The 14168-nt window shown below is 32.9% G+C and overlaps 1 protein-coding gene across 7 annotated transcripts in view; it reads right to left on the minus strand.

Annotated features, from left to right (window-relative positions):
• PDS5B (PDS5 cohesin associated factor B) overlaps nt 1-14168 on the minus strand; it is a 175205-nt gene that overhangs the window by 101488 nt on the left and 59549 nt on the right. For all 7 annotated transcript variants that reach the window (XM_036905006.2, XM_036905005.2, XM_036905008.2 and 4 more), the window contains exons 2-6: nt 10596-10722; nt 7421-7624; nt 4671-4757; nt 4469-4566; nt 3631-3757 (exon numbers count right to left, since the gene is read on the minus strand). In XM_036905006.2, the coding sequence (XP_036760901.1) occupies nt 3631-3757; nt 4469-4566; nt 4671-4757; nt 7421-7624; nt 10596-10703 (624 nt within the window). In that variant the 5' untranslated portion in view covers nt 10704-10722. The remainder of the gene's footprint in view (nt 1-3630; nt 3758-4468; nt 4567-4670; nt 4758-7420; nt 7625-10595; nt 10723-14168) is intronic.

Below are 14168 nucleotides of genomic sequence, written 5' to 3' on the forward strand. Positions count from 1 at the left end.
AAAAGAGAGAAAGCAAGAACTTTTCTTCTCTTAAGATTAAGTGGGCTACTAGATCATAATATTCTTTCCCAGCAAAAAAGATTATATTCTCTTCATATCTCATTCACAGCAAATGGTTAAACACAAAGGTCAATAAATAGTTATTAAATAGAAGATACTTAAGTCATTCTAAATCTAGTCCGAAACTCAGATCAGTTCCAGTGAGTACAAATGCCATCTGTTTCACTCCAGGTCCAGAAGAACCAAAACATCATTAGAAGATGAACTGGGTTCTTTTTACTGTGGATAAGAATAAGGGACCCACAGGTGGAGAAGTTAAAGAGTGTGGGGCAGCTATGGGAAGGCAGATATACTCAAGCACCTCTCAGGGCACAGGTAAGCCCAAGGATACAACAGGCAACATAACAAATAGTAAAGTGGGAAAAGAAAAAAGGTACAAGAAAAATTATTTTAAGAAAATGTGTTTTCTAAGAGATTCTGATGATGATAGAAGGAATCAAGACCAGTGATCTAAAATGGAACCACTATTCCAGTTTAAACATATTACAGAATACAGGAATATTGTATATATCCTCAACTTCCCAGTCAGAATATTTTTAGATTTACCTGTATTCATGCTTCTATTGCATTATTTCATTCATATCTAACTGCTATTTAGTATTTCACTGTATAACACGCTACAGCTTATGCACTCACTCTACTACTCAGACATTAAATTATGTCTTGTGCACGCCTGCTTGTGCTAAAAGAAATAATTTTAGGTAAATGCTATCTTTACCTTTTTTTCAAATGGACTGTTTTGTCTTGTTCTTAGTTGTAGCTTCTCTATAAATTCTATACACTAAACCTCTGACAATTATACATATAACATATCTCAGTCTGCATCTGTCTTTTCACAATGCTTCTGGTGTCTCAGAGCACAGAGAAGTTCTAGTTTTAATGTGAACAGATTCATCAGTCTTTTCCTGTTTGGCTTGTGCTCACTGTATCTTTCTTAAGGAATTATTTTCCAAGTTGAGGCTAGGATGTTTTATATTTTCAAGTAAAATTTTAAAGATTTGGTTTTTTGATTTAGATCTTTATTCTACCTGCAATTTATTTTTATGTATGGTGTGAAATAAGAATCTAGTATTATTTTCTGTATGGACATTCAAGTGTTCTAAAACCATTCATTAAATAGTCCATTATCCCCTCCAATGACCTACAATACCCATGCTCTCTAATTTCTATGTAACCATGCATCACAACTACTCTCCATTACTACCTACGTCTCTTTGTCTTTTACTGCCTGATTATAATCAAAGGGATATGGAAACAATCCCTCAACACAAGGTAGGGTAAGTCCCCACTTTATTCTTCTTCAAAACTGTTTGGCTACTAGACATATGCTCTTCAATGTGAATTTCCGAATAAGTTTGTCAAATTACATGGATACACACACAATTTCCATATTCCATATATTCTCTTCATATCTCATTCACAGCATTCATGACTGCTCTAAGCTTGTTACTCTTGTGTTTTAAATCCTCAATATTTGACAAACTACTGGTCTACTGATTTACAGTCCCTGGGAAATGTGTTAAAATGGCCTACCAAATTTTGAGTTTGTTTTTCTCCTTATAATTCTTTCAGTTGATGCTTTATATATTTTGAGCTTATATACATACAAGCTTAGATACACTCCTAAGAACTAAACCTTTTATCACTGTATGAATCTATGAATCCCTTGGTAAGGGCTATAACATCTAATATTAATAAAAGCTACTTCAGTTTTCTTTCAGTTATTGTGTGCCTGGCAAGCCTTTTTTCCAGCCTTTTAACTTTTAACCTTTTTGTGAAAATGTTTTTGTTATTTATTATTAACAATGACCAGCTAGATTATTTTCAATCCAATCTGACCATTTGTTTTAAGTAGTAAATTTTGGCCCTTTACATTTATTGTATTTCTTCCTTCCACTGTGATCCTTAAAATTTTAACATAAGTACTTTGCATAAAGTTAAGTTTATCAATAGCTCTATACCCCTGATTATCTCCAGAATCAGATCCCTCATTAACTCCATTAAGACATTCAATCTTATATGTTAATAGTATCCAGTTGTTTAGGACTATTTTGTTAATACACTTTTATCATTATAATTCTTACTGCTACTGTTTTTATTTTATGTGTTTTTTATTTAGAGCATTTTGTGGTTGTTCAGACATTTCTCATATCTCACCTTTAAATTCAATTTCCATCATGTTAAAGCACTGGCCTAGTCTCTCAGGAAGGATGTACTGACAAGTAAGTATTAATGTCTTAATTTCACTCAAACTGGACTGCAATTACACACACACACACATACACACACAATTATTTTATCTTAGCACTATGGAAACAGAGTCCCATTATCTTCTGGCATCTATCCTTGTTACTGAGAAGTCAGTAATCAGCACACTCTTTATTCCTTAGTAAGGACTATGCCTTTTCCCTCTGGGTGCTTTACAGATTATTTCTGTTTTAGAGTTCTACAATTTCTTTAGGATGTGCCTAGACTTGGATTTGCTTTTATTTATTCTACTCATGACACTATTGTTACCTAACCCATAAATTCATGATTTTCATAAATTTTGGAACATCTTAAGGAAATTTCTATTGGATATCACCTCTTCTGCACTCTCTACCTGGTATACTGAAATTGTTATTAAACCTATCAGACCTTTTCATTCTACCTTTCCATGTCACGTATCTTTTATGTTTTCTTTATCTCACTGTGTCTGTATTATTTCTTCAGAACTATCTTTCAGTTCTCTTAAGTACCTTTTATAATCCAGGAAAGATTTTAATTTCAATGATTGTTTCGCATTTCTACTTTTTTCCTTAACCTTCTTCTTTTCATATGTCTACCTATCATGTTTTTTTAACTTACATCTTTAATCCCTTCAGCATGTTATATTTAATCTTTTTAAGAGTATTTATTTTTAGCTAATGAATATGCTATCTGAATTTTTAGGTTTAATCTTGCTATTTGTAGTGTTTTAGCATTAAGGGACTATTTTAAGAGTTTGGATTATGAGTTCATTTTTGCTGCAGCATTATTTATGTGACTGCTTTGTAACAATAAACTTAAATTGTATCTTGGTAGAAAGGTGTTAGATTGGCACAGACTTTTATACTGGTGATTCTTGTGCCCTTCTCTTTAACCTAGACCTCTTGTAAATTACAAAACCGTATTTCCAACTGCTTACTGGAGGGTTAGTCATTTCCACAGTACATCTTACATATATAGGCACACACACACACACGTTAATTAACATCACCCAAGGAAGAAACACTGTTATCAACATATCCTCTGTCTACAATTAAGATGAGATTTCCTTTTTAAATTTCACCCTTCTTCTCCATCTACATTACCACTAACACAGTCCTTTTACTTAGTGGCCTAATTGGGTGCAACATGTCCCAACATACCAAATTACATGTCATCTCAGTAGCTACTATCTCACTTCTTGAAACATAACCTATAAAAAACTGAGTTATTACAGTATTTTATCATGCAAACCTATTTAATTAGTGACTAATAAGTGTATTATGTGTTACTAAACATTAAACACAATTAGACATTATTCCAGTTACATATATTGCTACTTACCTTATGGGCAGGTACCAGGTTTACTAAAACTGTATCTAAAAGCTCCTGAGATACAGTATCACCTTCACAAATAATAGAACTCATGAGGTCTACCATGTGCATATGAACTTTCTGATTGTGGCCATTGCTGAAATTCAAAATAGATTATTTTATGTAAGGAGTAACTGAAATGTACAGAATTTAATCAAAACACAGAACGAACAGTCATTATACTTTATTAAAAAAGATACTAAATATTAATTAAATCAAATTCTATATATTCACTTAAAGCTTGTATCTCTCTCTCACATCTTAGAGTAATATCCAAAATACATTTTTAAATTTTATTTCTGGATCACTTTTCTCTAATTTTAGCCAGTCTCACAATCAGGAGTAATTCAAATGTAAGTTTCAGTTTTACCTTAAATTCAGAAATCAAATTGTTTTTCTGTAGTTAATTCTAGAAGGTAATTTTAAAGAATATATAAAAACCTCAATTATTTACCGAGTTAAGAAGTAAGTAATATGTAGCTTAAATAAAAATATAATCTGAAAATTGATTTTACATTGGCTACATATTGGTTTATGCCATTCCTGTATTATTCCTTACATTACAAAGTTAAATTCTGTGCATTTTAAAATGAATTCTATTTAATTAAAATTTAATTAATTTAAATTAATTTGATAATTTCATTTAAATTTAAATTTTATTCATTTCTAAAATCAATAAAATAACGTTGAATTAAGTTACAACTCACAACCTTCCTATATTCATCGTAACAAATGGTTTAGCAGATTCATCTGTAAGTTAAAAACTCTTTGTATTTAAAAAGTTATATTCCTATTAAAAGAAACTTACTTTATAACTGAAAATAATGTTCTGTATAATTGCGTAAAAATTTCATTGCTATCTTCCAATTCAAAGCATATGTTATATGACTTGACCCAAGCAATGTTCTAAAAATAAGAAGTAAAAAAGGTGAAACATAAACACTTAATCAGTAAAAATAAATAGAGAAACCAATTTAAAATGTCACTTCAAGATACAATATATTGCTTACCTCAAGTAAATAAAAATACCTATTGAATTGTGGGCTCTTTGTATCCTCCAGCCCCTTCAACTGCCTTGTTATAAACATAAATATATCCTTAAAAAAAAAAAAAAAGACAAAGTATTGTTTAGATTACAACTGCTAAATGAAAATACCCACTAAACTCCTAAAGCTAATTCAGCACTCACATGTAGTATCTATTATGATGAATAGTAAAGAACCAAAACAAAAATTGAATGTGGCTAGAACTTTTTTAAAGTGCTTTATCATATAAAAACACAAAATGCCTTATTGCCATTCATAGGAAAACAGTAAACAATTTACTATGAACTTGAAGTAGAGAAAGAAAAGCTTCGTTTTACAGCAAGTTAAAAAGGTAGATCTGAAAGCTGAGTGAACTAAAATTTATGCTATTAGAACAAAAAAGGTTGCAATGACTGAGAGCTGATCAGGTTTGTGGGAGCAGCACCATATACGGTAATTACACAGCAAGCACACAGGTTAGGAAACTTAAAATTTCACAATAAAATTACCAAGTGAAAAGACAATGGATCACAAAAGCTTAGAAAAGTTAACAAGACCCTTCCATTACTGCAAGCTAACCTGTCACGCTCCCTACCTAATCATTATGACCTGTTGGTTCCCCACCATTTCTCAATGTATCCCAGTCTCTTGCTTTTGACTTTTTACTAATCCCCCCTTTGTACCTGGATAGAGAGACGTTCAATGTGACTTTGAGTCGAATTTTTAAGATGATGATTTTGAGAAGTTTGAGAAAGGTTAAAACTGCAAAAGCTACTTCTGCATAGGAAGCGTGCTAATCAATCAAAAAAAATGTTTCCCATACAAGTAAAATAAAAAACAACCACTATTTTTAAAAGGGAAGAAATATTCAGATGACTGAGTAGCTTTTTAAGATAAATACTATCAAAAGCACATCCTTCAAAAATGGTTACTTTGATAGTAGTATTATATGAAGTATGTCCTCCATGAATGAATTCTTCCTCGTTTGACTGAAAGAGAACTAAGTGTCTGTCTAGAGATGGAAAGACAACAGCCACTCATTTATAATCTCAGCAATCATTGACCTGAATATGAAGCTATAACAAGAGTTTTCTGATGACAACAAAATAACAATTGGAAAGGTTAGGATCACCTTTTCTATTATTACTACTACACAGTTTTCTATTACTTAATACAGACAAAGAAAAATACAAACTTGATGCTAATCAAAATAGAATGGACACTATTCCACCACATTCAGAAAGCATTCTCAAAATGAATAATTTTTAAGCACTACCCCCAATAAAAGAAAAAAAAAGGCATTTAAAGTAAGGCCAAGAAAACTGGGCAGAAAAAATAAAGACAAAACTTTTCAGCTATGGAATAATCCAAAAAGACTCTAATCTCAGTTTTTCAATATTCTTCTCATAAACTGTCCTGTTACAAATGGAAAAGATCTGTGGCTATTGTTTTGGGAGGACTTTCAGTTACCCCAAAGTCTTGAATACATCACTGATTACGCAAAGCGAAAAATCCACGAGAGAGGTAGAAGAAATCGTGTAGCAGCACTCTTTAAGTTTAGACTTCCCTCTTTATGGGAATGCCAACAATTAGTGAGGAACAGCCACAGCCCACAGTCAACCAAATACAATCAGTATTTAAACCAATTAAGTAGCCCAAATTAGAGGTTCACAATTAGATATCAAGATATACACCTGGGTACACACAATCAGCTATGTTACCTACTTTAAGTCTCCGATGATTCTCAAATCTTAAAATTCAATTCCACTTTTAAATGACAAATATTGCCCCTAAATTCCCCCTCAGAGACTCTTTTAACCCATCAAAACAAAAAACAAGCATGCCCAAAACAATCTGGATATTCCATATTGGAATTTTGGCCAACTTGATCAAAAGAGCAAGTTCACTCCGATTATCAGAAGCAACTTCATGGTAAGAACCACGTTGGGGTTGTTTTTCATCACTGTAAAACAGTTCCTGATGCATAATTAACATCAGTATTTATTAAAATGAAATAAACCTAAACACCTGCCATCTTTTCCATACGGAGTATTAATGATCTTCCTATGGACTAATTCTCTACCCCACAGTTTCCAGTTATCTTAATGTTAGTTTTCTAATTTTCTGTCTTATTAAATTCTTTTTACATAGTTCTAATAATTTAATGCTTTCTCCACAAGCTGGATTAATCATGCTACTTCCCTTCTTTTTCTCATCTTTTGAAAGATTTTCCATTCATTTGGTTTTACTTACAACTACTGTGACCAAGTACTAGGTATCTTTTCTATCTTTCCATTAAAATTTTGCTCACTGTATTTTCTTCAAAACAATTCACACTACACTTGCATTAAATGAAATAAGATTTATAGATTACAATCAGGTTTATACTACATACTATCTTTTAAATAACAAACATGGTCTTCAATACTGATTTTCAAAAGGGGAAAGGACGTGACCCCAAGTGATAATGAATCAAAGCTAATGATGACATAATATAGAAAGTACAGGATCTATACTGTACTTATCTACTTCTTATCCTGTAGATGAGAAATTGTTTTACAAAAGTTAGTAGTAAAGAGGCACGGCAGTAAGTTCTAAAGAAAACAGAAGTAGTAAAGATTGCTGCAGCCAATGTCAAAGAAATGCAAAGAAATAATCTAAATAATTCCCATTTTAGTTAGAAAGATAAATGAAAATGCCAGTCAATTTTGGCAGCTGTTCAAATCAGTACTTGCCTTTAGTTTATCAGGGGATGTGTAAGGAGCTTCAGGAGCATAAATCCTGAAAATATCAGCAAGGCAGCAGGCTACCAGTAAGCGAACATCTTTATCAGGATGCTTGAGGAAAAAATCTGAAGCAAGATGTAAAGCTAGGTTTAAATAAAGCTCCTTTTCTTCTTCAGAGTCCTGGTCCATATCCATGAAAGTTTTCACAACCATCTATACAAAAACGAAATAATCAAATAATGAAATCCTCCATGTAAAAACAGTCATTTGAAATAAAAGCCAGATTAATTACAAAGGTTAACTTCCAATAAATAGATTTTCCCCTGATAGTGTCTAAATGAAAGAAAAAGATCACTCTAATAGCAAAGGGCAAATAACTTTTCTTTAAAAGACTAAAATACATTTCATTTACCCTTCATGCCTGTTAACCAATTTTTAAAGCTTAAAACTAGACTTACAGAGTGTTTCTGGTCACTTTTACAACCGGGCTAGAAGAAGCATGTCCTTCTTAAAATTAGCATTCCCTTTTATAATATTTCTAATCTTTTATTAGGAGAAAAAGGATACTATAAAGAAAAACCTAGAATGACAATTGATTGAAAAATTGTGGCCATGTGAGCCATAAACCACTCCAGGTATATTGGCTTGTGTATTCAGCTAAAAAAATTATGTATTTAAGAAAAGATGGTGAGGACGCATCCATAGATGTTAGGAAACTACCATGAAGGATCTACCATACCATACCAACCAGTGGAGTACTTCCTGCGTCATAGTAAAAGAGAGTATGATATTGATGATTCATTAGTAGGATTCAATGGCATGTACTGAGCATGCAGAAGGAAGCTACAGGAAACGTTTCCTTTTTCAAAAACATAAAAGAAGTGGAATGGAAACAAGAATGGTGAAGAATAGTATAGTTTGAATTCTGGAAAGAACTTACTCTCACTTGAGTATTAGTAGTCACAATGAACCCTCAGCCTGTACTATTCCTACCTGAATGAGACCAAACAAAATTGCCTAACTTGACAACATTTAAATACAACTCTAATGGAAAGGTGAGCATCTGGCATCCACTAGGTGGTGCTGCAAATACTAAGTAATCAACAAGTAGGGCCGGCCAACAAGAATGAAGGCCTATGGCTTGATCCTTGAGATAAGGCAAGGATTTCCACTCTGCTGCAGAACTAGACTTTGAGTAATAAATTCTCCAATGTCTTAATGAATATTGAAGAGTAACTATGAGGAGCAGACCCTCATTTCTATTTTTCCAGATGCCAGAACCAACAGGACACTAATCCTTCCAGTCTGGCACTACCTTTAAAGGGTACAATGTCTAGGATTACTCTCCAAACTTTTTAATTTTATTACTTTCAAGACATATGCTTTGATGGCTAGGTGTATTTATGAAAAGAAATGAAGATAAAGAAAGCTACATACAAGGAACTGTTATTTTCTCTAGAAGCTCTTTGCGAAAGACTGACAGATTAAGTATATTTTGAATAAAATGTTGTAAGAACTTTAGAAATACATAAACAATGACACCTCACAGATCAACAAATTATAATTTATAAAATACACACCTGTACTTACATATATCAAAAATTACTATCACACATTAAATCCTTTTTGTTTCTCTAAGAAAGTTGATAAAAATAATGGGAAGTATAAATTAGGAAAGTAAATGAAAAAAAAAAAGGTACATTAACCAGATTACTGCTCAACATAAATGCCCACAAAATAATGAAAGCATACTACAAACACTAAATGTTATTAGCACTGTGAAAATCATTTCACCAAGACTAACAACAAAGTTTACTCAGACACTAGATAATGGGAACTCCTCGCAACTCTCTTTAACTCAAATGATGTTATAAAACTCACTAATAACTCATATATGAGTCCTCTAAATTGAAGATGTCTGAGAAAATAACAGTTCTAGAAGACACTAAGTGCTAATCACGTTATAAGTGGTCTGTGTTTAACTTTAGTTTCTTAGCAAACACTAGGGATGTTTAACTATTACTACTGAAATACAAAAAAACCTGAGGAAATAAATATATTTCTCTAAAACTTCAACAGGTCAAGAGAATGCAAATGCACAGAAAATGGAAAATGTCATCTCAGAAAGGGTTTGTAGCTTGACTATTTTTAATAATATATATGCAAAATCTCAACTAGATAAAATATCCACACATTGGTGAATCAATCTGCTCAAAGATGTCTTTTCCCTCTAATAATAAACATCTGATAGCTGATTTTCTAATACTTTATGCATAAGAGGACAATACTAAGACTTTATGTGAAATTTATAATAGTATTAGGATCCTTTTTCTCTAATAAAATAAACCATGATGCAGCAATAGCTACAAAATAGTACTTTGCTTTAAGGCTCCTGGGTCTTCAATGATTAATTAAGGGAAGTTTTCTGGTCTTGAAATACAGGTAAATAATAACATATCAAGCAACATAGATGTCTAGGTATATACAATCTAGAAGGGAAAAAATGCTCACATGTAAAGAATGTCTGAATTAACTAGCTGGTAAAATCAACCTAACAATCTCCTTGGCCACTCTGTTCCATCAGCCATTTTAATTATTACAGGGACCATCACTGCCCTGAAGGGAAAGGGGAAATATTATTCAAACACACCTATAAGGAGACTCTAGCCACACAATGACTGCCTTATCTATGGAAGCTCACCAGCAATCTTGATTGACTGCCGCATGTCATAAGCAGAGAAGCTAAAAGTAAAAGCTCTTTAACCTACTCTCAAAATAATTTACAAGAAAGTAAAACACAGTCTAAGTACTCAGTACAAATACTTAAAACTTCCTTTCTCGGATTAAAATCGTTGTTTTAATAATAAATGAGCAACAGGAGAAAGGAGACAACATTCTACAGACAAAAATGATGAGCACTGTGGATTTGTTCTTTATCCCCAAGTACAGGAGGCCCTATAAACCTAAGATTCCTTCTTCTGGGTGCTCTCCCACTGACAACAGCTAAGAAAACCCTACAGTTCTTTACCTACTCCATTCTCATACTTTTCCTGCCACTTTCTAATGGGACTTGCTTTTTTAAGTTGCCTTACAAGATATAATCCTATGTGATTTCGACAGGTGACCCTCCCACACACAAACTCCAAAACAGATATCCAAAAAAACATAACCCATTTTTACTCACCTTTAACCGTCTCACCATCTCCTCTTTAGATATTTTATCTGAGATTTCCTTGACACCAGGAGGGTAAGTAATTTTTCCATCATTGGTCCTTGTCTTTGAATGAGCCATGACGAAAATATTTTTACCCCTAGAACAAGAAAATTATTAGATACAACTGAAAAATAAGTATAAATAACATTTATTCATAATGAACATGAAAAGTAACCTGCCACCCAAATAACTTTTAACTTTATAATTTATAGTAATTACTTACTTAATTAATGAAAATCACTTTATTAAACATACCTCAATTTTTTTTATATTTTGTTTTTACTTTCATTTCAAATAGTCGCAAGCAAGGTTATTTGCACTAACCCTCCAACTACAGAAACTAAATAATAATACAAAAAATATCCAAAATAAGCATATTATTTTTAAAAGCACCAAAAATTATTCAGGCCAAAATATGAGAGAATACAGGATTCACTGCCGGAGACTTTAACACAAGACTCACACCAACAGACAGAAAATAATAAATAAGGAAACAAAGGCACTCAACAATACATTAGATCAGATGGACTTTACAGATATCTACAAACACCCAAAAGAAGCAGGATACACATTCTTCTCAAGTGTACATGGTACATTCTCCACAATAAATCACATACAAGGCCACAAAAAGAAACTCAACAAATTTAAAAAGATTGAAATTGTATCAAGCAACTTCTCAGACCACAACGGTACGAAACTACAAGTAAATGACACAAAGAAAACAAAAAAGCCCACAAACACATGGAGGTTAAACAATATGCTTCTAAATAATCAATGGATCAATGACCAAATTAAAACAGAAATCAAGCAATACATGGAGATAAATGAAAACAAAAATACAAAAAAATTTGTGGGCTAATGAAAAGGCCATTCTAAGAGGAAAGTACATGGCAATACAGGCATACCTCAAGATAAACCCCAAATAGACAGTCTAAACTCATAATTAAACTAGAAAAAGAACAAATGAAACCCAAAGTTAGTAGAAGGAGGGACCTAATAAAGATTAGAGCAGAAATAAATAATACAAAGAATAAAACAAAAAAAAATTAATCAAACTAAGAGCTGGTTCTTTGAGAAAATAAACAAAATAGATAAAACCCTAGCTAGAGTCTTTACCAAGAAAAAGAGAGACAGTACAAAAATAAACACAATCAGAAATGAAGAAGGAATAGTCACAATGGATACCACAGAAATAAAAAGAATTATTAGAGAGCACTATGAAAAATCATATGCCAATAAAGTGGACAACCTAGAAGAAATGGACAAATTCCTAGAAAAATACAAACCTCCCGAGATTGACCCAAGAAGAAACAGAAAATCTGAACAAACCAATCACCAGCAATGAAACTGAATTGGTAATGACAAAACTCCCAAAAAACTAAAAGCCAGGTCCAGATGGCTTCACAGCTGAATTCTACCAAACATTTAAAGAGGAGCTAATACCCATCCTTCTTAAAGTATCCCAAAAAGTAGAAGAGGAGGCAATATTTACAAACTCATTGTATGAGGCCACCTCAAAATCAGGCAAAGACACTACAAAAAAAAAAAAAAGAAAATTACAGACCAATATCCCTGATGAACACAGATGCAAAAATCCGCAACAAAACCAAATTCAAAAATACATCAAAAGAATCACTCATCATGACCAAATGGGATTTATTCCAGGGATGCAAGGATGGTACAATATTTGTAAATCAAGCAATATCATATACCACATCAACAAAAAGGACAAAAACCACGTGGTCATCTCAACCGATGCCAAAAAAACATTTCACAAAATTCAATCTCCATTCATGATAAAAACTCTCAAGAAAATGGACACAGAGGGTACACACCTCAACATAATAAAGGCCATATATGACAAGCCCACAGCTATTATACTTAATGGCGAAAAGCTGAAAGCTTTTCCTCTAAGATCAGGAACAAGATAAGGATGTCCATGCTCACCACTTTTATTCAACATAGTTCTGGAAGTCCTAGTCATGGCAATCAGACAACACAAAGATATAAAAGGCATCCAAATTGGAAGGAAGTAGTTAAATTGCCACTATTTGCAGATGACATGATATTATATATAGAAAACCCTAAAGAACTCCACCAAAAAACTATTAGAACTAATAACTGGATTCAGGAAAGTTGTGGGATACAAAAATACACAGAAATCTGTTTTGCTCCTATATACTAACAACAAACTAGCAGAAAGAGAAATAGGGAAACAATTCCATTTAAAACTGTATCAAAAAGAATAAAATACCTAGGAATAAACCTAACCAAGGAGGTGAAATGACCTGTACTCTGAAAACTGCAAGACACTCATGAGAGAAATTAAAGAAGACACAAGTAAATGGAAATCTATCCTATGCACATGGACAGGAAGAATTAATAGTCAGAATGACCATCTTGCCCAAAACAATTTACAGATTCTATGTAATCCTTATCAAAATTCCAAAAACATTATTCAATGACCTAGAACAAATAGTTCTAAAATTCATATGAAACCACAAAAGACCCCGAATAACCAGAGCAATCCTGAGAAAGAAGAACAAAGCCGGGGGGATTATGCTCCCTGACTTCAAGCTATACTACAAAGCCACAGAAATCAAAACAATATGGTACTGGCACAAGAACAGACCCACAGATCAATGGAACAGCATAAAGAGCCCAGATATAAATCCACGCATATATTGTCCATCAATAGACAATAAAGGAGCCATGAATATACAATGAGGAAAAGACAGCCTCTTCAATAATTGGTGCTGGGAGCACTGGACAGCTACATACAAGAGAATGAAACTGGATTACTGCCTAACTCCATACACAAATGTAAACTAAATAGATCAAACACCTGAATGTAAGACATGAAACCATAAAACTCTTACAAGAAAACATAGGCAAAAATTTCTTGAAAATAAGTACAAGCAATTTTTTCCTGGACCTATCTCCTCAGGCAAGGGAAACAAAATAAAAAATGAACAAGTGGGTCTACATCAAACTAAAAAGCTTCTGTACAGCAAAGGACACCATCGGCAGAACAAAAACCGTATGGGAGAATATATTTGTGAACGACTCATGTGCTAAGGGGTTAAGATCTAAAACATATAAATAGCTCATGCACCTCAACACCAAAATAAACCTGATTTTAAAAATGGGCAGAGGACCTAACAGACATTTCTTCACAAAGAAAAAATACAGATGGCCAACAGGAACATGAAAAGATGTTCCACATCACTAATCATTAGGGAAATGGTAATCAAAAGCACAATGAGAAATCACCTCACATTGATCAGAATGGCTACCAAAAGACAAGATAACAAGTTTTGGGGAGGATGTGGAGAAATGGGAACCTTCCTACACTGTTGGCGGGAAGGTCAATTGGTACAGTCACTGTGGAAAACAGTATGGAGGTTCTTCAAAAAAAAAAAAAAAATACCATTCCACCCAGTAATTCCACTTTTAGGAATTTACCCAAAGAAAACAAAATCTCTGATTCAAAAAGATATATGCATCCCTATGCTTATCGCTGAACTATTTACAACACCCAAG

This window comes from Manis pentadactyla, chromosome 2 (genome assembly GCF_030020395.1).
Source record: "Manis pentadactyla isolate mManPen7 chromosome 2, mManPen7.hap1, whole genome shotgun sequence".
NCBI classification, from domain to species: Eukaryota; Metazoa; Chordata; class Mammalia; order Pholidota; family Manidae; genus Manis; species Manis pentadactyla.